The sequence below is a fragment of the Bacidia gigantensis genome (genome assembly GCF_019456465.1).
Source record: "Bacidia gigantensis strain McMullin 20006 chromosome Unknown scaffold_268, whole genome shotgun sequence".
Taxonomy (NCBI): Eukaryota; Fungi; Ascomycota; class Lecanoromycetes; order Lecanorales; family Ramalinaceae; genus Bacidia; species Bacidia gigantensis.
The window spans coordinates 646,388-663,783 of record NW_025408614.1 but is presented as its reverse complement, the minus strand read 5'-3'; the positions used below and the strand labels follow the sequence as shown (position 1 = coordinate 663,783).

The following is a 17,396-nucleotide window of genomic DNA, read 5'->3' as shown; positions in this document are numbered from 1 at the left end:
TTGTACCGTGCGGAATGCCCACCAGCGGCAGAGATCTTTCTCGGCTGCGTTCCAAGCCATTGAAGCTTAGAAAGCACATCAACAGTTCCAAGGATGGGGAAGTCAACGTCAGAAACGTCTGACGAGTTTGAGTTTGTGGAGACACCGGCTGCACCATCGCCTACGCCTCCCAATGAGGACTGTGGTGTACGGACAACGACGGTATAAGAATCATTCACCTTATTGCCCACGTCATTGTTTGTAGAGCTCTACGAAGAAGCTCAGCATGTTGCATAAATTTTGTACTGATGCTCTCTTAGTTTCCTTCCGTCAAGAATGCACCTCTGCCTGCAGATTCGACAAGCAGTGACAACTTTTCCAACGCCCTGCTTTTCTCCCTTCTTGCCCTCGTACCAGGCTTTCTCGCCCGAAAACTCCATGGTGGTCTCTTCACCTGGGCATTTTTTGCCCTATTTACAAGCGTTCCTATACTAGTGTCCTTCTGGTACGTGGCATCGACAATCTCTCCGCGGAAGAATGAAAAGGCTCGGTTCCCAGGGCGCCCTGTCGAACACTATCTTCGCTTCCATGAAGAGAAGGACAGGATTAGATACCGAGGCAAATCTAAGATACCCATGGAAACATTCCATGAGATGTACTTTGATGGTAAGGTCGACTTCAAAGGGGACGCATTGGAGATGCTGGAGTACCGGCACGACTGGGCAAACTTTAGGTTCACATTGAGCCTCTTTCGTTTCTTCTTCACTGGAATGATACCGGAGGTCATCATGCATTCGCGATCGCAAGGTAGCTCTCATGGATGTTGAAGGCAGTGGGTGATGTTGACAGCTGTGCAGATGAGGAGCAGGTACGAGATCATTACGATCGGGGAGATGACTTTTACGGATGGTTTCTGGGGCCAAGAATGATTTACACCTCTGGCATTGTTTCCGACATCGACAAGGAAGAGTCACTGGAACAATTGCAAGATAACAAGCTTGGCGTTGTATGTGAGAAGATTGGCGTCAAACCTGGCGAGAAAATGCTTGACATTGGCTGTGGGTGGGGCACTCTTGCGAAACATGCAAGCACAGTCTACGGTGCTCATGTCACCGGTGTCACGCTTGGCAGAAACCAGACCGCATGGGGCAATAATGGGTTGAGAAAAGCCGGAGTGAAGGAGAGTCAGAGCAACATTCTGTGCATGGATTACCGCGATATTCCTATCCCACAGGGTGGTTATAACAAGATTACTTGCCTTGAGATGGCAGAACATGTTGGCGTGCGACATTTCCACACCTTTCTCACCCAAGTTCATGATATGCTGAACGACGATGGCGTTTTCTTTCTGCAGATCGCTGGACTCAGAAAATGCTGGCAGTATGAAGATCTCATTTGGGGGCTGTTTATGAACAAGTATGTTTTCCCCGGCGCTGACGCATCGACACCCTTGGGTTGGTTTGTAGATAAACTCGAAGGTGCTGGGTTTGAAGTGAAGGGCCTTGATACAATCGGGGTACACTATTCAGCAACTCTGTGGAGATGGTACCGCAACTGGCTTGCGAACCGTGAAAAAGTAGAAGGGAAATATGGGAAACGATGGTTCAGGGTAAGTCTTCTCCTTTTGATGCCATAAGAATCTCTGCTCATGTCTCTTTTCAGATTTGGGAATTCTTTCTGGCGTGGTCTACAATAATTTCCAGGCAGGGATCTGCTACATGTTACCAGATAACGCTGGTCAAGAATATCAACTCTACACATCGTGTAGAAGGTATTCCGAGTCAATTTGGCCTGGAAGGGGCATTGGCTGCTTCGAAGGTCGCTGCGGCTGCTAACAAAGCGAAGAATATTCCTGGTGACTTGGGTGCCAAGGTAAAAAGTGTGTTGAGTCAGTAAGGCTTGTCGAAGAAGCCCGTCCGCACCGTATGTTGCCATAGATTATGATCGCAGACTATCACAACCTGAAACCTTGCCGGACTGGTGAATTGTTCAGTGAATATGCCGACTATCAATGGACTCACCCTGCATGCATTCACTTTGACTAAATCATAAAGCCCTAGGGCTTAGTCGTCATCAGACTGCGGTGACGAATGATGTTTAACACTTATTCCCCGCGTCCATTTAGGACAACCTAACACCTTGACATCTCGACTGTTCTAGTCAATCAATTCTTCACTTCTATGTATCGTTGCATGCTACCAATACCAGATTGTGATTCCATTCTCGCGATCGGTCCACGGGGCAATTCCAAGTCATTAGCCAAAAAGGAGGAGGTGCAGGCAATTCGTTTGCTATAGGTAACGTGTCGCTATTTGCTGCTTCTGGAAGGCTCTAACGCAGTAAGAACTTCCAGACCAGACCTTATTCTTCACAGCAATGAGTGCTCAGGCACCTACCGATGATACCGAAAAAGCCTCAAGTCCCCAGATACTACCTCCTGGAGGTCATGAGATTCCCATAGCTCTTCTTCACACCCATGATGGCAAGCCGGTCATTATCGGAAACTTTGTCGACAATCTAGACACAGGACCCCCCATGCTACTTCGTTTGGGCACAAGAGTCAGCGATAGATATCCTTCGTGCCTAGGATTTCGTTTGATGTTACGAAGCCATGGCACACCAGCTCAACCACTAGAGGCCATGGAAGATTCATATTACGTTGTCTCAGTCAGATTCAGACCCCATGGGCAAAATAGTGTCCGTCATACACGGGCAAGTAATGATGACTTTCGTAAAGTCGTTGGAATCGATCCACCTCATCTAGCTGCTTTGTACCGTGTGGACTTCCTGAACGCCGGGAATGGATTTGAAGTCACACATCACGGAACGAAGCCTAACAATTCAGAGTCGGTAGTAGGGGCTTTACAACAGCTAGAAGTAATCATCCGCTGCGAGCTATTATCTCTTTTCCTTCCGTACGACAAGTATATCGTATCCTGGCTTGTGAAGGCCATTGAAAACAACGGGATTGGCATCAAGGGCCCAGTCTGGTCGGACGCTTTGCCAGCGTCTGCAGAAAAAATCTGGCCAGCCAACAATCAGATTCAAATGGCGGAAGGTTCTGCTGATCCCCTTAATGTGCTGCGGAAGGCGTTACGTGAACCCATCCTGGACGACGCACCCGTTACGGCGCTCAATGGGAGACCGAGAGCGCGCCAATTTAGGGCCTTTGCGGAAGCAATGCTACCATGTCTACAGAAGTCTGCGTCGAAACTCGACCCTATTTTACTAGATGTTCAAGGAGGACGATGCTTTGAGATACCCTTTGGCGGTTCGATGTACAATAGACTGAACACTAATGCTGCCATGCATGTACTCCATTTGATGCTCCATTCTGGTATACAGATGACGGACATCGGTATCGTTACATTCTACCCTAGCCAAGCTGCCGTTTATCAGGACCTCCTGAAGGCACTTCAGGCTCGATATCCTTCACACGGCTACAGTGGCGTCAAAGCGGCCACAGTTGATGATTGGGTCGGGAAAGAAATCGGTATTGCTATCGTCGACTGCGTCAGGACCGCTAACGGAGGTGGTAATCTCGGGCTTCTCTCACAAACGCGGCGCTTGAAAGTCGCCCTCTCGATCCATCGCGATGGACTGATCCTAATTGGTGATCGAGAATGCACGACAAGCGCAGGCGCGGAGGGCAAGATTACTAGTACGAAACTGGAAAAACTATTTCAATGGTTCGAGGATAACGGGCGAATGGCAAAGATGGACTCTCTGGGGAAGCCCGTTGATCTCGACAGCCGACGCATGTGGACAGTATTGGACAAAAACCATAACGCTACAGGTAGATTCTTTGCAGGTAACGACCCCCAAGAGGCTCAGCTGAAAGCCGACATTAAAGTTCAGACTTCACCAAATGGCATGCCAAAGTTAGCTACCCCTACTGAGAGAATACTTCAATCCACGACGCCAGATTCCCCATCAGAGCACCGACCGAGCGCTCCCACACCTTCAGCAGCAATTGACGAGTTCAAGTACAGGCGTTTACCTCCAAATGAAAAAGCTGCAGCGTCGTCGTCTTTTGCCCGTCAAGGACTGCTGAACTCGGGTTTGATACAAAATAGTACCATTCCGGAACCCGAAAGCCCAACGCAAGTGAGCGGTGATACCAGCCAAGCACCTTCCAACTCAATTTCCCACGGTAGCCCTTATACTCAGGAACGGAACGCGCCTGTGCAAAGAGCCCAACAAAACCCATTCTCTATCGCGCGTCAGAAGGTAGCTGAAGCTCAAGAGAACCTAGACCCTCTTCAAAAACCTACAAAGTTAGGGCAAGTGGAGACAGCGAAAGGCTTAGGCAAGTCTGTCAGCAATCAGGCATTCCCAGCTCCTGTCTCTGCAGAGAACGTACAAGCAAGCCCACGAGATCCTCCGCTAAGGCAATTTCCCCCACGTCAGAATGACCACAGCCCTTCGCTTGCCCATGACACTCACCGTTCGTCTATACAAGGACTACCTAGTCAGCAAACCAAAGATTTCCGCTCATCGTATCTTACAAGATACGACTCCATTCGATCGCTATTTTCGACGTTTAACGTACCTTCTTCGCCGGGCAAGGGTTTCAAGCCGAAGCCAGGAGCGAATTCCGAAGAGAACCGTCTATTCAGACAGTTGGGTGATGCATTCATTAGCGAGGATGCGAAAGGCTTCAACGTCGCTTATTCGGGACTGCTGTCCCTGGCTAATAGATTGCATCTGGATGCTAGCGAGGGAGATGAGGATTGAAAGGACAGCGCAGGGTAAGAATGCGTTTTCGCGGTGGAAAGACATAGCAGCCGGATTAGTCGAACGAGACCGAGGAAGCGAAAGGACACAAGAGGAGTTATCCCAAAAGGTATAAAAGGATCCAGATCATTAGCTCTAGGAGGCTTATCATTTAATCATACCCACCAGCGTCACATAGCATATCGCATGAAAAGGCAATGAAAAAGCTTACGTAGATGTCTCGGGCAGGATTTCCAATACTTGGTCACTTGCGTTACCATCAGCAACTGCTTTACTGAACGAACATCATGCCTTTACGAGCACGTGCCGAGAAATGCAGAGCATCGCCTTGTTTGTCTAAGGCGAATTCGAGTCTACAAACCTCATCAAGGATTTCAAGTATGTGGTATTGAGTTTGACGCCACAATTGTACCTCCTTCTGAACATGGCTTGGAGTGCGCGCACAGGTCGTTTCTCGACAACTAAATATTGGCCAAATGGGGTAGAATGTGTATGTCCATTGAGCGACGCCTACCAGATGTATTCTTCTCCTTTGCCCCAAAGATATGAATGGGAGCTGATGGGCGAATACATGTAGGAGCTGTGAGCCGCCGAAAGGCGGAGTAGAACGGTCTTGCAAAGCGAACACAGCAAGTGTGGAAGACACCAGGGGGGCTTCGATATCTATGGCGTTTCTTAGCACGCAGTGAGTATCAAGTCGACAGACGCGATTTATATGAAGGGAGAAGGCCATCGATATACCATATTGGATCTCTCCGTCAGTGGGGAAGGAGGGGGGCGATGAATTTCCACACCTGTCAGATCTTGAATCATGATAGTGCGAGACATGTCGACCGAGAGTGGGCAGATGATCTCCTGACTTTCAGGGGCAAGGAACGTCGAGCCTCAGGCAAGATTAGGTTGGCACTGGACAGGTACCCGTTGGATAGAACGCCCTGCTCTGGCTGACTTGTGGCGTGAGATGACCATTCACCTTGATCGTCGTATCTGTTCGGATGGAAGGGGCTCTGAAGGCGACAGGGGCTTATCAGTTGATCTTCGTGTGAAGTGCGCGGCTTTGTTTCACAAACGAAAGGTAGAAGTTGGGGTCTTGGTTAGGAACGATTTCGGCTTTCAGTAATGGTGGCGGATCTAGGGCCCATCTTGGCATCACATTCGGCCTGTCCGATGCTGCTGATGACCTGATACTGCAAAAGGAAGAGGCCTCCAGGCGGTGTAGATAGCGTAGTCTGCGTAGAAGAACCTTACAAGTTCTCGTTGACACAAAGTTTGCCCAGGAAGCGACTGAACCGCCGTCGACCGCTGGGAAGGAAGAGGCACAGACCTGGTTGAACCGACTTCCAACATTATTAGCTTCTTCAACCCCCCTATTTCGGATTGCAACGTCGGTAATTATCGATACACACTGGCTCAGAAAGATGTCTTTTGAATTTGATTGAGGCATTCTTTGGCCAGTGAATTCATAAAGGATGAGCGCATTTCGACCAGCATACAAACGAAATCGCATCATGAAGTGAGATCACTCAAGTCTGCCTAAGGCGCCCAAAGCGTGAGCAACAATAATTTCGCCAATGATGCAAGATCAAGGCTGGATCGTTGTCAGTAGCAACGGCCTGTACCAGTGAGGAAAGCGTCGATTCGCTGGAGCTGCAGCACTTATGCAGGTCCCAACCAGCAAGGCTGGGACTGATGGCTGCAGAGCTGCATGAGTGGGACACTAAATGGAACGCTGCACGTGAGGATAGATGCAGCTAGAGGCTGCCTGCATGATCGTATCGATCTTGGTGGAACCCATGGAAACCGTGAAGACAACAGCATTGTTTCCCGAGCAAGGGGAGGGACTGGATGCAGCTCCCTTTCGCAGCCACATGGCGGGGCCAAGTAGTACGATTATTATTGGGGACTGTTGAGGGATTTGTTATCATCATATTGATTGCGAGAAAGCCAGGTCCAAGGCCAAATAATCGAAGGCTCTCCCGTACCAGAAGTTATCGTCAAGACTTGGCATAGGGGTTGGCGAAGGTTTAATTACGGTGGACGACATTACGTTGTTATTTTTGGGCCTTGTTCGCGCCGGTTGAAGATCACCCGGCACAGGTTCGCACGGCACCATCTCATCCATCTGCGATTGATTCTGCAAGCATGAAAACATTATTGAGTGAGAAGAGGCAGGTGGAAGAGCTCCCAGAGAGATGAGCGGAGAAGCGCAGGCTTTGACAGCGAGCGCGCCGCGCAGGGTCGGGCAGATCGCCTGACTGAGCCAGCAATACTACGGATTAAAAGATGCCAACCATCTTCGGCCGCTTGAGGTCGCGAATCTGCTCACCCCACAGCGGTCGGAGAATATGTTTGCTTATTCATGCCCTTCAAGCATTCACCGTTGTCTTGTGCATCTGATCAATTTCGCATCGAGCGAAGCTAAAGTGACATTAGCACCTCCACAATTCTTGTTCACGTTGAAGTGGCAGACGTCGTGGTGGAGGAGGGGCATGAATACGAATGCAGGGACGGGTCAGTGCTCACGCGCTCCACCTCGCGAGAGTGAGACACACGTCTAGCGCATGAAAGCGGGCCCCAGTCCAAGCCCAGTCTTGAGCAGAACAGCAGCATGAAGGCGGGGGAAATGGCCAAGTGCATGAGAGTCGGCAAAGCGATGGGGCAGGTCAGGTCATGTCACAAATCCATGAGTAAGTGGGATTCAGGCACCGGCATTATGTCAAGATGTTCCCATTTTGGACAGTGACAGAGGCGAAGGAGGGGAAGGATGTCATGCAATTTCAAAGAGTCAAAGAATCGAAAAGAAGACGTGTTGGTGGACACACGTAAGTATATATTTGGTGATAGTGATGGTCAGCCCAGGTTCCCTCTTTGAGCGCAAAGTCGCTGAAGATGGGCCGAACGTCCAGGGGGACCCTGCTAAAAGGGAACTAACAAGCAGCTTGGGCTTTTTCTTCTCCCTCCTTTTCTTTTGCAGCCCCCTCCAAGGTTTTTACCGAGGGCGTTAATACTGGAAGGGTGCTAGCGTTGGCGGATATGACCAACCTTGCCAACCAACCCCTGACCGTCTCATCCAGCGACTTCACTCCCTGTCTCCTGAGTCCTGATGAACCCGCACCGGCATCACCGGCTGCCCTGGCGCGTGTCTGCTCGCTGCTGACACCGTGACACGAAGGGGAAAGTACAGAAAGCAAGTGAAGAGAGGCTAACGATGGCCTGACCAACGGGGCCCCCTCCATCCCAGCTCTACCGCCTCTAGCTCTCAAGTAGTACATCTGCAATTTCCCTGCTTCTTCAAATGCCATCTGCATCCCCCCTGTCGCCTCGTTCAGCCCACTCTCTCTGTATCAGCCATTTCTTCTGTCACTTGAGTATTTTCATACTCGTTTCCTTCCTTCCTTCACTCTTTCACTTTTGCCTCTCGTTTCCTTCACCATTTATACCCTTCGTATTAATTAATTAATCTGGTCGCAGCTTGTGTATATCATCCAACTTGTGTACACAACATCGGACCTTACTTGCCTTTCAATTACATGACTTGTTAATATTCAACTCCCAAAACTCTCACCATGAAATTCACCACGGCAGGCCTCTTGGCCGCAACTTTTGCCTCCACTTCGCTCGCCCGTATCCTCCCGGCGACGAACGGCGGCCTTTCAGATCAGGCCATTGCCCAACTAACAAAAGCTCAAGGCAAGCCTGAAGGCGAAAATCTCGACAGACTTGACGGTGTCGACGTGAATACCATTCCTGGAACACCCAATGGCGTCAGTCGCGCTGCTGTCGCACCAAACGCCGCTCCTATTGGCAATGCTGGCTGGACTGCCACTGCCGACAGCTACCAGCCGGGCAATGAACCTCAAAATGCGATCGATGGCAATGCCAACACTCTTTGGCATACACCATGGGGTGCGGATGGCAAGGGTCTCCCCCATTACCTCCTGATCGACATGAAGAAGAACTACCTCATCAACAGTATTGCCTATCAGCCACGCCAAGACGGCTCTGGTAACGGGAACATTGGAGGTCACACCATCCAGCTGAGCACAGACGGTGTAACTTTTGGGTCTCCGAAGGTGCTTGGTACATGGAAAGATGATGCGCAGACCAAGACTTCCATCTTCGAAGCCACCACGGCTCGATTTGTCAAATTGACGGCTACTACAGAAGCTGGTGGTCGTGGTCCCTGGTCCAGCGTTGCCGAGCTGACGATTTATCAAACCACGACGGCAGCACCACCGTACAATGGCATTTCCGGAGGCGAGTGGTCACCTACCATTGATTTCCCCATCGTACCCGTTGCTGCAGCGATGGAGTACAACAGCGGAAACATGCTCACTTGGTCTTCATACGCTGCCGACACTTTTGGAGGACCATCAGGTGGCAAGACTCTCACTTCGACATACTACCCAGCATCCCAAACCGTTGGTCAGCGCCTGGTCGCTGAGACGGGTCATGATATGTTCTGCCCTGGTCTAAACATGGACTCGCGCGGCCGCGTTTTCGTCACCGGCGGTAATGACGCGCCCAAGACCAGCTATTACACTCCTAGCACCGACGGCTGGACGACCGGCCCTCAAATGAATGTCGGGAGAGGTTACCAAGCGCAATGCACGCTGTCTGACGGCCGAACATTCGTGATTGGTGGATCTTGGTCCGGCGGCACGGGTAACAAGAATGGTGAAGTCTACAGCATCTCACAGAACGCATGGACTAGCATTCCTGGCGCTGCAGTTGCTCCTATGCTCACCAACGATGCTCAGGGTGTTTACCGTGCTGATAATCACGCCTGGCTCTTTGGCTGGAAGCAAGGTTGGGTTTTCCAAGCTGGGCCTTCCAAGCAAATGAACTGGTACAATGCCAACGGAAACGGTGCTACCAACTCTGCGGGCAATCGTGCCAATGACAATGACGCAATGTGCGGTTGCGCCGTCATGTACGACGCAGTGGCAGGAAAGATTCTTACTGTCGGTGGTGCCACGAGCTATCAAAATGTCGACGCGACTGCCAATGCCGTCACGATTCAAATCGGTACTCAGGGTCAAGCCGTTCAATCTCAAGGGATCAGTGGCATGTACTTCCAACGTATCTTCCACAATGCCGTCGTGATGCCTGAGGGCAACGTCCTTATTGTTGGTGGTCAGGTATACGGACAGCCATTCTCTGACGACACTGCTCAGTTGACGCCCGAAATCTGGATTGCCGCTACTGGGCATTTCATCACGCTCCCCCTATCAATGTTGCCCGTGTATATCACTCGGTCGCACTTCTCTTGCCTGATGCCACTATCTTCAGCGGTGGTGGTGGTCTCTGTGGTGGCTGCAACACCAACCATTTCGACGGACAAGTTTACAGCCCGAGATATCTCTTTAATGCTGATGGATCCCGTGCTGCTCGGCCTAACATCAATTCGGCTACCGGTCAAGTCACTCCGGGCGGTACGATCACTGCTACAACTAGCGTCCCAGTCTCCGCCTGGTCCTTGGTTCGTCTCGGGTCGACAACCCACACCGTCAACACCGATCAGAGACGTATCCCTCTCACTGCCACTAACAATGGTCTCACCTATACCATGGTTGTGCCCAACGACTATGGTATTCTCATTCCTGGTTACTACTACTTGTTCGCTATCAACGGCCAAGGTGTGCCATCCGTCGCGAAGTATGTTTTCGTTCCCAGGTAAATAAAGAAAGAACCGGACGTGGCTTCTCAAATGGCTATCACATAGAATTGAAGCACGGTACAAAGATTTTGCATGGAAAGGGAGAATTTGCTTGCAAATAACGACACTTCTAACGACGGACGGGATGGGACATTTGGGAACATATACTGCAGCGATGCTGTACACAATTATGCTGCCGTTGCACTCATATGTGTACAAACCATGCGAGAGAACACAGATCTTTTAATTCTTAATTGTCTAATAGCTAAAATGAAGCTTTGTCAATCCATCAAACTGCCTTGTTCTCAATTTAGTCCCGTGCTATGCTTGCCTGTTTCACTATGATGCATGTTACAATGCTTGTGTGATGGTTGACGCAGTCTGCGGTGTGCTATCTGCCAGCTATGGAATCTCAACTGGATGTATGAAGCACCATTGGGAGAGTGGAGAAGGCTGCACAAGGTAGTATGCTGGGCTGTCAGGAAATCATCTGGTATGACAAGCTCCTACAGTAGCCTCAGCTGGTCAGTGGATAGTCGAGAAGTCAGGGGTAAACGCCAAGATTCAAAAAGGAGGAAAAATGAGGTGGAATGGAAGCTGAAGAAAAAGGAAGCTTGGCGAGCCCCTTAATCAACCTTTTGAGCGCTTCCACCACCTCAGCAATAGGGAAACACGACAATGATTGTATGCGATGAAAATGCAGAATAGCGCAGAGACCAAGTGTGCCTGCAAAAGATTTGCCATCAGGCTTCTTGACGAGGTGGTGTTGCTCTTTTCGTCCTGTTTTAATGCCGCTGGTGAAAAGTTGGGGCGCGGCTCGAACCAGCAAAAAAAAACTTTTAGCTTCTCTTTGATTGAGCGTGTCATCCTTAGTGCAGGGGCCATGCTAATCTTCTCTGTATCGTTTCAAATTGACCAAATGCCCGAAGGCGAAAACCATAGACAATAAATTTAATATATACCTTTTAATAAATTGTGACTTCCCAAGACCTTATGTCTTTACTTCCTGTCCTTCTCTATCGTTCTCTGCTACATATGTCCGTCACACGCTCATTGAATGGTGTAAAACGAAGGCATCCCTAATTCAAGGCTGTCTACGTGCTATCCCCACCGCGAAAACAATCCTTCATAAAGCCTAGGAGTTACGTATGCTATTTCAGCGTGTCTTTTCTTGACTCATGAACTCGCTTGAAATGTCAAGTCTTGCTGTCTATGCCGTTGTAAAGAGACATATGCAGTGACCAGCGATGAAGGCGTGCATCACGAAATCCTGCGCTCAGGGTACACTGTCTGCTTTACTGCTTTCCCCTCCCCCACAACTTTTCCCAAGTGTCGTATCTCCCTACAACACTTCAAATGCGTGGCGAGACGACACCTCAATTTCCATTTCCTTGCACAAAGAACACTTGAGAGTCTAGTTAAGCTGTCTTCTGGACTTCTTTACTTGGACAAGCTTGCTATTTATACCTTATCATGTGACAACAAGTTATTTGCTACGATGCCGCAGAAGGAATTCGTTGTCCAAATGCGCAAGGTAAAGGGCCAGATGAAGCTTGCGAAGATCAAGGTTGAGACAGGTAAGGGCATAGCAATGAAGTACTCTCAGAGCTGATCGGTCCAGATGAAATCCCATTCCGCCTAATGCAACTTCCACTTGAAATTCGAATGATGGTGTACAAAGCGCATTTGATTCAGGTACGTCCGCCTTCCAAGGCAGAATCTTCTGCTATGAAAAATAGGGCGAGCAACGCCCTATTGAGAGTCCTTGCGAATAGAGTTGGCTCATGAGTCACAGCCAGATACGGTTCTCATCAGCTACAAAAAAAGACACTCGCCACCGTCTGTCTACACCACTGACAGATCACCTCCAGTTCCAGAACAAAGAAAGGCCTATAGCATCGACCAAGCCGAGTTGCTATCGCTCCGTTTAGCATCGAAGGCAGTCTATAATGAGACTGCTCAAATTTTCTTCCATTACAATACCTTTGAATTCCGGGAGTCACAATATGTCCAGCGTTTCCTACGCAAGATTTCACTGCAGGATCATCAAGCCATAAGGTCAATCAAATATCATTTCTGTGGGACAGCCCCGGCACAAGCAGCAAAAGCCCTTGCTGGTTGTAAGGGTCTTCAGCGGCTTCAAATTGAATGCAGCTGGCGGACCACATGTGGTGTACAATGGCCCAAAGCCTATGGTATTAAGGATTTACTGAAGGTTCGCGGTATCAAGGAGGTGGTAGTCTGCTTTAACCATGCTTTAACGCCAGAAAGATCTGATCAGTCGCTTTGGTTTCCTGACTGGCCAGGTTTTGTCAAGGGATTGCAAATCTTGAAGCAGCCTCGCCTAAAAACCCGAGCAACAGGCTACAAGAAGAAATAGGTATTTGAAGGCTACAGAGCTATTGGTCGTTCATCATTTGCGTGGGTTTGCTCAAAAAAAATGGTTCAGTATGGTATAATGGCTCTGATGTGCTTGTCACGAGCTTTGTGTCGCCTCTTCGTCAATGTCTTGCAAGCTACATTACGACACGAATATATCATAATGAAACCGTCGAAGCGAAGCGAGATGAGAGTATGGCCGGTAAGCGGCACTCCAAATATCTCCCTGTATGTTAAAACGAACGATGTCGTACAGGTCATCAACTATAAGCTAAGTCGCACAACAATGGCTTATCGACGCATGTTTCCTGGGAGTATTAGCTGGAGGTAGCTGAGTGAAGATAACTCATTACCGGCATCTATACAGCTGTTTGCTGAGACCTATGCTGTTGCTCAGATAAAATCATAAAGAATGGCACTTAGTGTTTTGTTGGCTTCAATCATACAACGATAGGGTACACTGTCCGCTGTCTGATTTCTACAGACTGATCTTAGTCAGTGATCAGCCTCTCAGCGGTAAGACATGTTGTGCAAGCGTGGCCTGCCGACATAAGGGACAGTCCTGTCGCTCTCGGACCCAATCCAGGATGCATGTCCAGCAGAAAACATGTCCGCAGGTCGTCACACTCGGGTCCTTCATTGGCTCCAGACACAGCGTGCACTTCCTCTGCTGCTGTGGTTGCAACCATCCCAGCCGGCTCTCCTCGGCAAGATCGTAACGGGCTTCATCGGTAGGTGGCAATGGTGTATGTGTGCTCATTGCGATTCGAGTCTTGCTATCTGCCGGCCTCGTTTCCGCAACCTCCACACCCTTCTCATCCACACTGGATGAAACCATTTCCTGCACATGCAGGTATGTCTGCACAGCGATTTGCATCACCAGCAACACTCCCAACACCTCGTATCCGGCTCTTTGCTCGCTCGGCGCCAGCTTCTTCGAGAACACGTATCGTAGCCCCCAAAGGCGTTTGCTGAGGTGATAGTAGCTACCCGAGAAGTAGAACACAGCTAGGCTGATCGCGTACACCGGCGCCGTCGAAGTGAGCGCACCAAGGTTCTGGAGCAGATACCTCTGCAATTTCCTCCTTCTCTTTCGCTGACTGCTCCCGTCCTCCTGCCCTTCGCTCTTCGCCAGGCTCGCCTCCAATGATTCTCTCACCCTGCTCCTCACCCGCGGTAGAGCCTTACCCAGCAAGTAGGGCACCAATACAGCACTGAAGATATACCCCGCTCGTTTCTCCACGCCCGGCAACTTCCCAGTCCTCGCCTCCACCTGAGTGACATCCACATATTCCTCCCCTAACGTCCTATTTCCCACCAGAGTTGTGAGGGAAAAGTAGAGGAGTTCAGAGAGACATTGAAGGGTGGCAGAGTAGTTGTGCGCGAAACGCGCGCCGTAAAAACGACGAGTTAGGTCTGTGAGGGAGGTCGAGAGGTTAGAGGTCAGGTAGATGTCTTTTTGGTGGGAGCGGATGATGTCTGGGGAGGACGCTGCGGGGTAGGCGAAGAAGGAGGTCGTGAGAGAGGATTTGGTGGTCGAGGAAGGCTGAGGAGGGGGAGGTGAGGCTAGATCCGTCATTGTTGATTGCAAGAGAGTCGTGATTGAGCATCGTAGGAACGAAAGTTGCGAATTGAGTACCTTGGTGAGGGTCTACGGTGGGCGAGAAGATATAATCTTTCGAAATTCCGTATCTCGATGCCAGCTCTACAAATGAAGGAAATGTCATTACACAAATCAGTCACTCTTTAGATTTTTGGCGAGAAGCTTCCGATATTGACGAGTCGCTCATCTAGAGACCTGGCCATGTTCGCAGCATGGACGGAGATCCTGCGGTCGAGCCTGAGCTAGATTCGTTCAGTCTCTTCCTACCCCTGCCTTACAGAATCGGAGTTATTTTCGTGCTGGGTATATGGGCGTGGGGTGTAAACCTTCAATACTTGTCTTTTCTTCGAATCGTATGTTCAGAAGCAGGTGGATCGGATTCGGTTGCTAAAATGCTCTTCTAGGACGTTCCTGCCCTCATACAATACACAAGCCGATCTGCCACAAAAGACCCTGCCTACCTCCGCACATACAGATTTGCGGCAATCGCAACATTACCACTTGCCGTTTCCATTGTTCTATACTGGCTCATCACCCATGGACAGGCTTCACTGGTCGTTGCCTGGGACATCCTCCCACAATCCTACCTTTTCCTCCTGGCAATCCTTTTCCTCGTCCCTTACCAAAAGCTCTCCATAAATGGACGCTACAGGTTCCTATCGACTCTTAAACGGGTCAGCATTGGCGGAATAGCCGAAGCAGGAGAAGGAAAGTTTGGCGACATCCTCCTTGCCGACGTCTTGACATCTTACGCAAAGGTTCTGGGTGATTGGTTCGTTGCAGGCTGCATGTTCTTCTCCCCGGGTGCGTCATCGACAGACAGGCCTGATCGAAGCTGTGGAGGGGCGTATATGGTGCCCTTGATCATCATTGTACCCAGCTTAATCCGGCTCAGGCAATGTTTGATCGAGTACTCAAGAGTAAAAATGAATCCCACTGCACACAGCGGGTGGGGCGGACAGCATCTTGCGAACGCTTTAAAGTATTCGAGCGCCTTTCCTGTGGTTATTTTGAGCGCAATGCAGCGAGGACATGACCCAGCACGATACGGCATGACAGAGACTGGCCTCTTTCGCTTGTGGTAAGTCTTCCCAATGACTGTACTGAATCTTTCGATCAATTCTAACGCTTTCAGGCTTCTTTTCGTATTCATTAATTCATTCTATTCATTCTACTGGGATGTGGCCAAAGATTGGGATCTCACACTCTTCTCCTCCGAACGGGACAACCCCGAACATCCCTGGGGTCTCCGACGGCACACCCATTTTCATACGAAGGAGATGTATTACGGCGCGATTGTCATAGACTTTATGCTACGATGCACATGGAGTTTGAAGCTTTCACCGCATTTAGACCATTTCAATGACTTAGAGGGCGGCATATTTGTGATGGAATTTCTGGAAGTGCTCAGGCGTTGGATGTGGATTTTCTTTCGGGTAGAGACAGAATGGGTCCGCACTAATCGTGGGCCGCTACCAGATGATATCCTCATGGGCGACATGAATGGTTCTCTTGACAGCCCGAAGAGCCCCGATTTACCCAATCCGCTCAGCCCACGGTTTCCCAAATGATGAAGGACCTAAGTTGGGGTATCAAAGATATTGACAATCTCCCCTGGAAAGATGACTGCTTTGGTTCTCTCGATGAAATTCTTTTCGTCTTCACCAGCTGTCTCCTGGTATTCCTTGTCTTCGAACATCTCTCGAATTTTTTCGGCCGACACTGCATCAAGGACAGCTATACCATCATAATCCGCGACTGCGACTGGGCGTTCGCCGTTCTTGTAAGACTCGACCTCATCCTTGTGCAGATGAATCTTTGCTCTCCCGTCAGACTACAGCGATGGAGTATCACGGAGCGGCAAACGTACTTGCTCATACTTGAGCAGGTTCCTCTTAAAGATGGGGATCTTGCATATCACTTCGGTATGCTCGTCACGCCAGTAGTTGTCGAAATCGTCGAAGCTCATGCCTTCCTTGCGGTACAGGAAGATCAGAAGGCGGACCCGGTCTTTTCGGACCTTTGGGTGATCTGGATGACGGACTGCAGGCAGCTGGGATGACATTACGATGGCAGGTATTCAAGGCTGGTTTGGAAGCAATGAAAGAAGTAGGGAGCGAAGCAGTTTATACTACAATGAGGACTCTAGTTATGGCCAGAACGACGCAGCTTCCACCCCTCGTCCATGAACCATATGGCTCCGTGCGGCATTTCCTTTCATCTTACCACATCGAATCGTTAGCCCAGCATGTAGGAACGTGCTAACGTGCAGCCAATGATTGAGGAATACACCCAGCAAAAACCTGGGGTTAGCTGAGACACGGACTCGCACCTGGCTTTCTGACTTTGAGCTGCACGTCATTCTACCGCCTTTGAGGAATTCCGATCTAGAGCTGTGCCTGCCTGGTCTTCCCCGCATTTGTCGGAATGTCCAACTTTGCTTGAGTAACTACTGCTAGTGGGAAGCTTGTCAGTCGATCCCACAAGCCTCCCTCATACTCAACTCACTAGGTGTCTTAGACATACAATACTGGATGAATACAGGTATGTCTTCCATTGTGGCTGTCACTTCACGCCCACGATAATGAGAGCCTCATTCCATTGTGGTGGTAGCTTCACGCTGTCGACTGTGGAAGCCTCCTTCTATTGTGATAATCACACTTGACCCTTTCGATTTTGGAAGCCTCCCTCCACCATGATAGCCACTCCCCCTGACGACTGTGGGAGCCTCCTTCATTGTGATTGCCACTCCACCACGATGACTGTGGCAGCCTTCCACAGACCTTCCTTCATTCACGACGACGCGTTTACGCTGGCAGTACTGTATCACTCATTGAATTTAAGTCATCTATATATTCAACGCTTTGTCCCAGTTCGGAGACATCTCCAGAGTTCACAAATAGTCTTACTTCTCCAAAGCTCCCATTATGATCCTATTGTTGCTATTCACATTCTCCAGGGTGAAGAGACAGCTGGCTTCCTATTGTTGTGATCCATCACCGTTCGATCTGGAGGGTATATAAACCCCGCCGCCCCTCA

The 17,396-nt window shown here is 49.8% G+C and overlaps 7 protein-coding genes across 7 annotated transcripts; 5 read left to right on the top strand and 2 right to left on the bottom strand.

Moving 5' to 3' along the window:
• Positions 1-93: 93 nt before the first annotated feature.
• MT2 (Sphingolipid C9-methyltransferase 2) lies at positions 94-1,875 on the top strand (the record flags this gene model as incomplete). Its single annotated transcript, XM_044817515.1, has 4 exons — positions 94-201; positions 300-786; positions 837-1,588; positions 1,708-1,875. The coding sequence occupies 4 exons, from the start codon at positions 94-96 to the stop codon at positions 1,873-1,875; spliced, it is 1,515 nt and encodes a 504-aa protein (XP_044664668.1).
• A 480-nt stretch (positions 1,876-2,355) lies between these two features.
• KY384_009028 (uncharacterized protein) lies at positions 2,356-4,716 on the top strand (the record flags this gene model as incomplete). The annotated part of the gene is made up of 1 exon (XM_044817514.1): positions 2,356-4,716. One exon carries the CDS (start codon positions 2,356-2,358, stop codon positions 4,714-4,716), a length of 2,361 nt encoding a protein of 786 aa, XP_044664667.1.
• A 3,566-nt stretch (positions 4,717-8,282) lies between these two features.
• Positions 8,283-10,396, top strand: KY384_009027 (uncharacterized protein; the record flags this gene model as incomplete). The annotated part of the gene is made up of 2 exons (XM_044817513.1): positions 8,283-9,961; positions 10,009-10,396. 2 exons carry the CDS (start codon positions 8,283-8,285, stop codon positions 10,394-10,396), a joined length of 2,067 nt encoding a protein of 688 aa, XP_044664666.1.
• Positions 10,397-11,873: 1,477 nt separating this feature from the next.
• KY384_009026 (uncharacterized protein) lies at positions 11,874-12,755 on the top strand (the record flags this gene model as incomplete). The annotated part of the gene is made up of 3 exons (XM_044817512.1): positions 11,874-11,952; positions 11,997-12,070; positions 12,171-12,755. The coding sequence occupies 3 exons, from the start codon at positions 11,874-11,876 to the stop codon at positions 12,753-12,755; spliced, it is 738 nt and encodes a 245-aa protein (XP_044664665.1).
• Positions 12,756-13,256: 501 nt separating this feature from the next.
• KY384_009025 (uncharacterized protein) lies at positions 13,257-14,333 on the bottom strand (the record flags this gene model as incomplete). The annotated part of the gene is made up of 1 exon (XM_044817511.1): positions 13,257-14,333. The coding sequence occupies one exon, from the start codon at positions 14,331-14,333 to the stop codon at positions 13,257-13,259; it is 1,077 nt and encodes a 358-aa protein (XP_044664664.1).
• Positions 14,334-14,569: 236 nt separating this feature from the next.
• Positions 14,570-15,928, top strand: KY384_009024 (uncharacterized protein; the record flags this gene model as incomplete). Its single annotated transcript, XM_044817510.1, has 3 exons — positions 14,570-14,710; positions 14,762-15,438; positions 15,493-15,928. The coding sequence occupies 3 exons, from the start codon at positions 14,570-14,572 to the stop codon at positions 15,926-15,928; spliced, it is 1,254 nt and encodes a 417-aa protein (XP_044664663.1).
• Positions 15,929-15,936: 8 nt separating this feature from the next.
• KY384_009023 (uncharacterized protein) lies at positions 15,937-16,422 on the bottom strand (the record flags this gene model as incomplete). Its single annotated transcript, XM_044817509.1, has 2 exons — positions 15,937-16,173; positions 16,228-16,422. The coding sequence occupies 2 exons, from the start codon at positions 16,420-16,422 to the stop codon at positions 15,937-15,939; spliced, it is 432 nt and encodes a 143-aa protein (XP_044664662.1).
• Between the last annotated feature and the right edge of the window lie 974 nt (positions 16,423-17,396).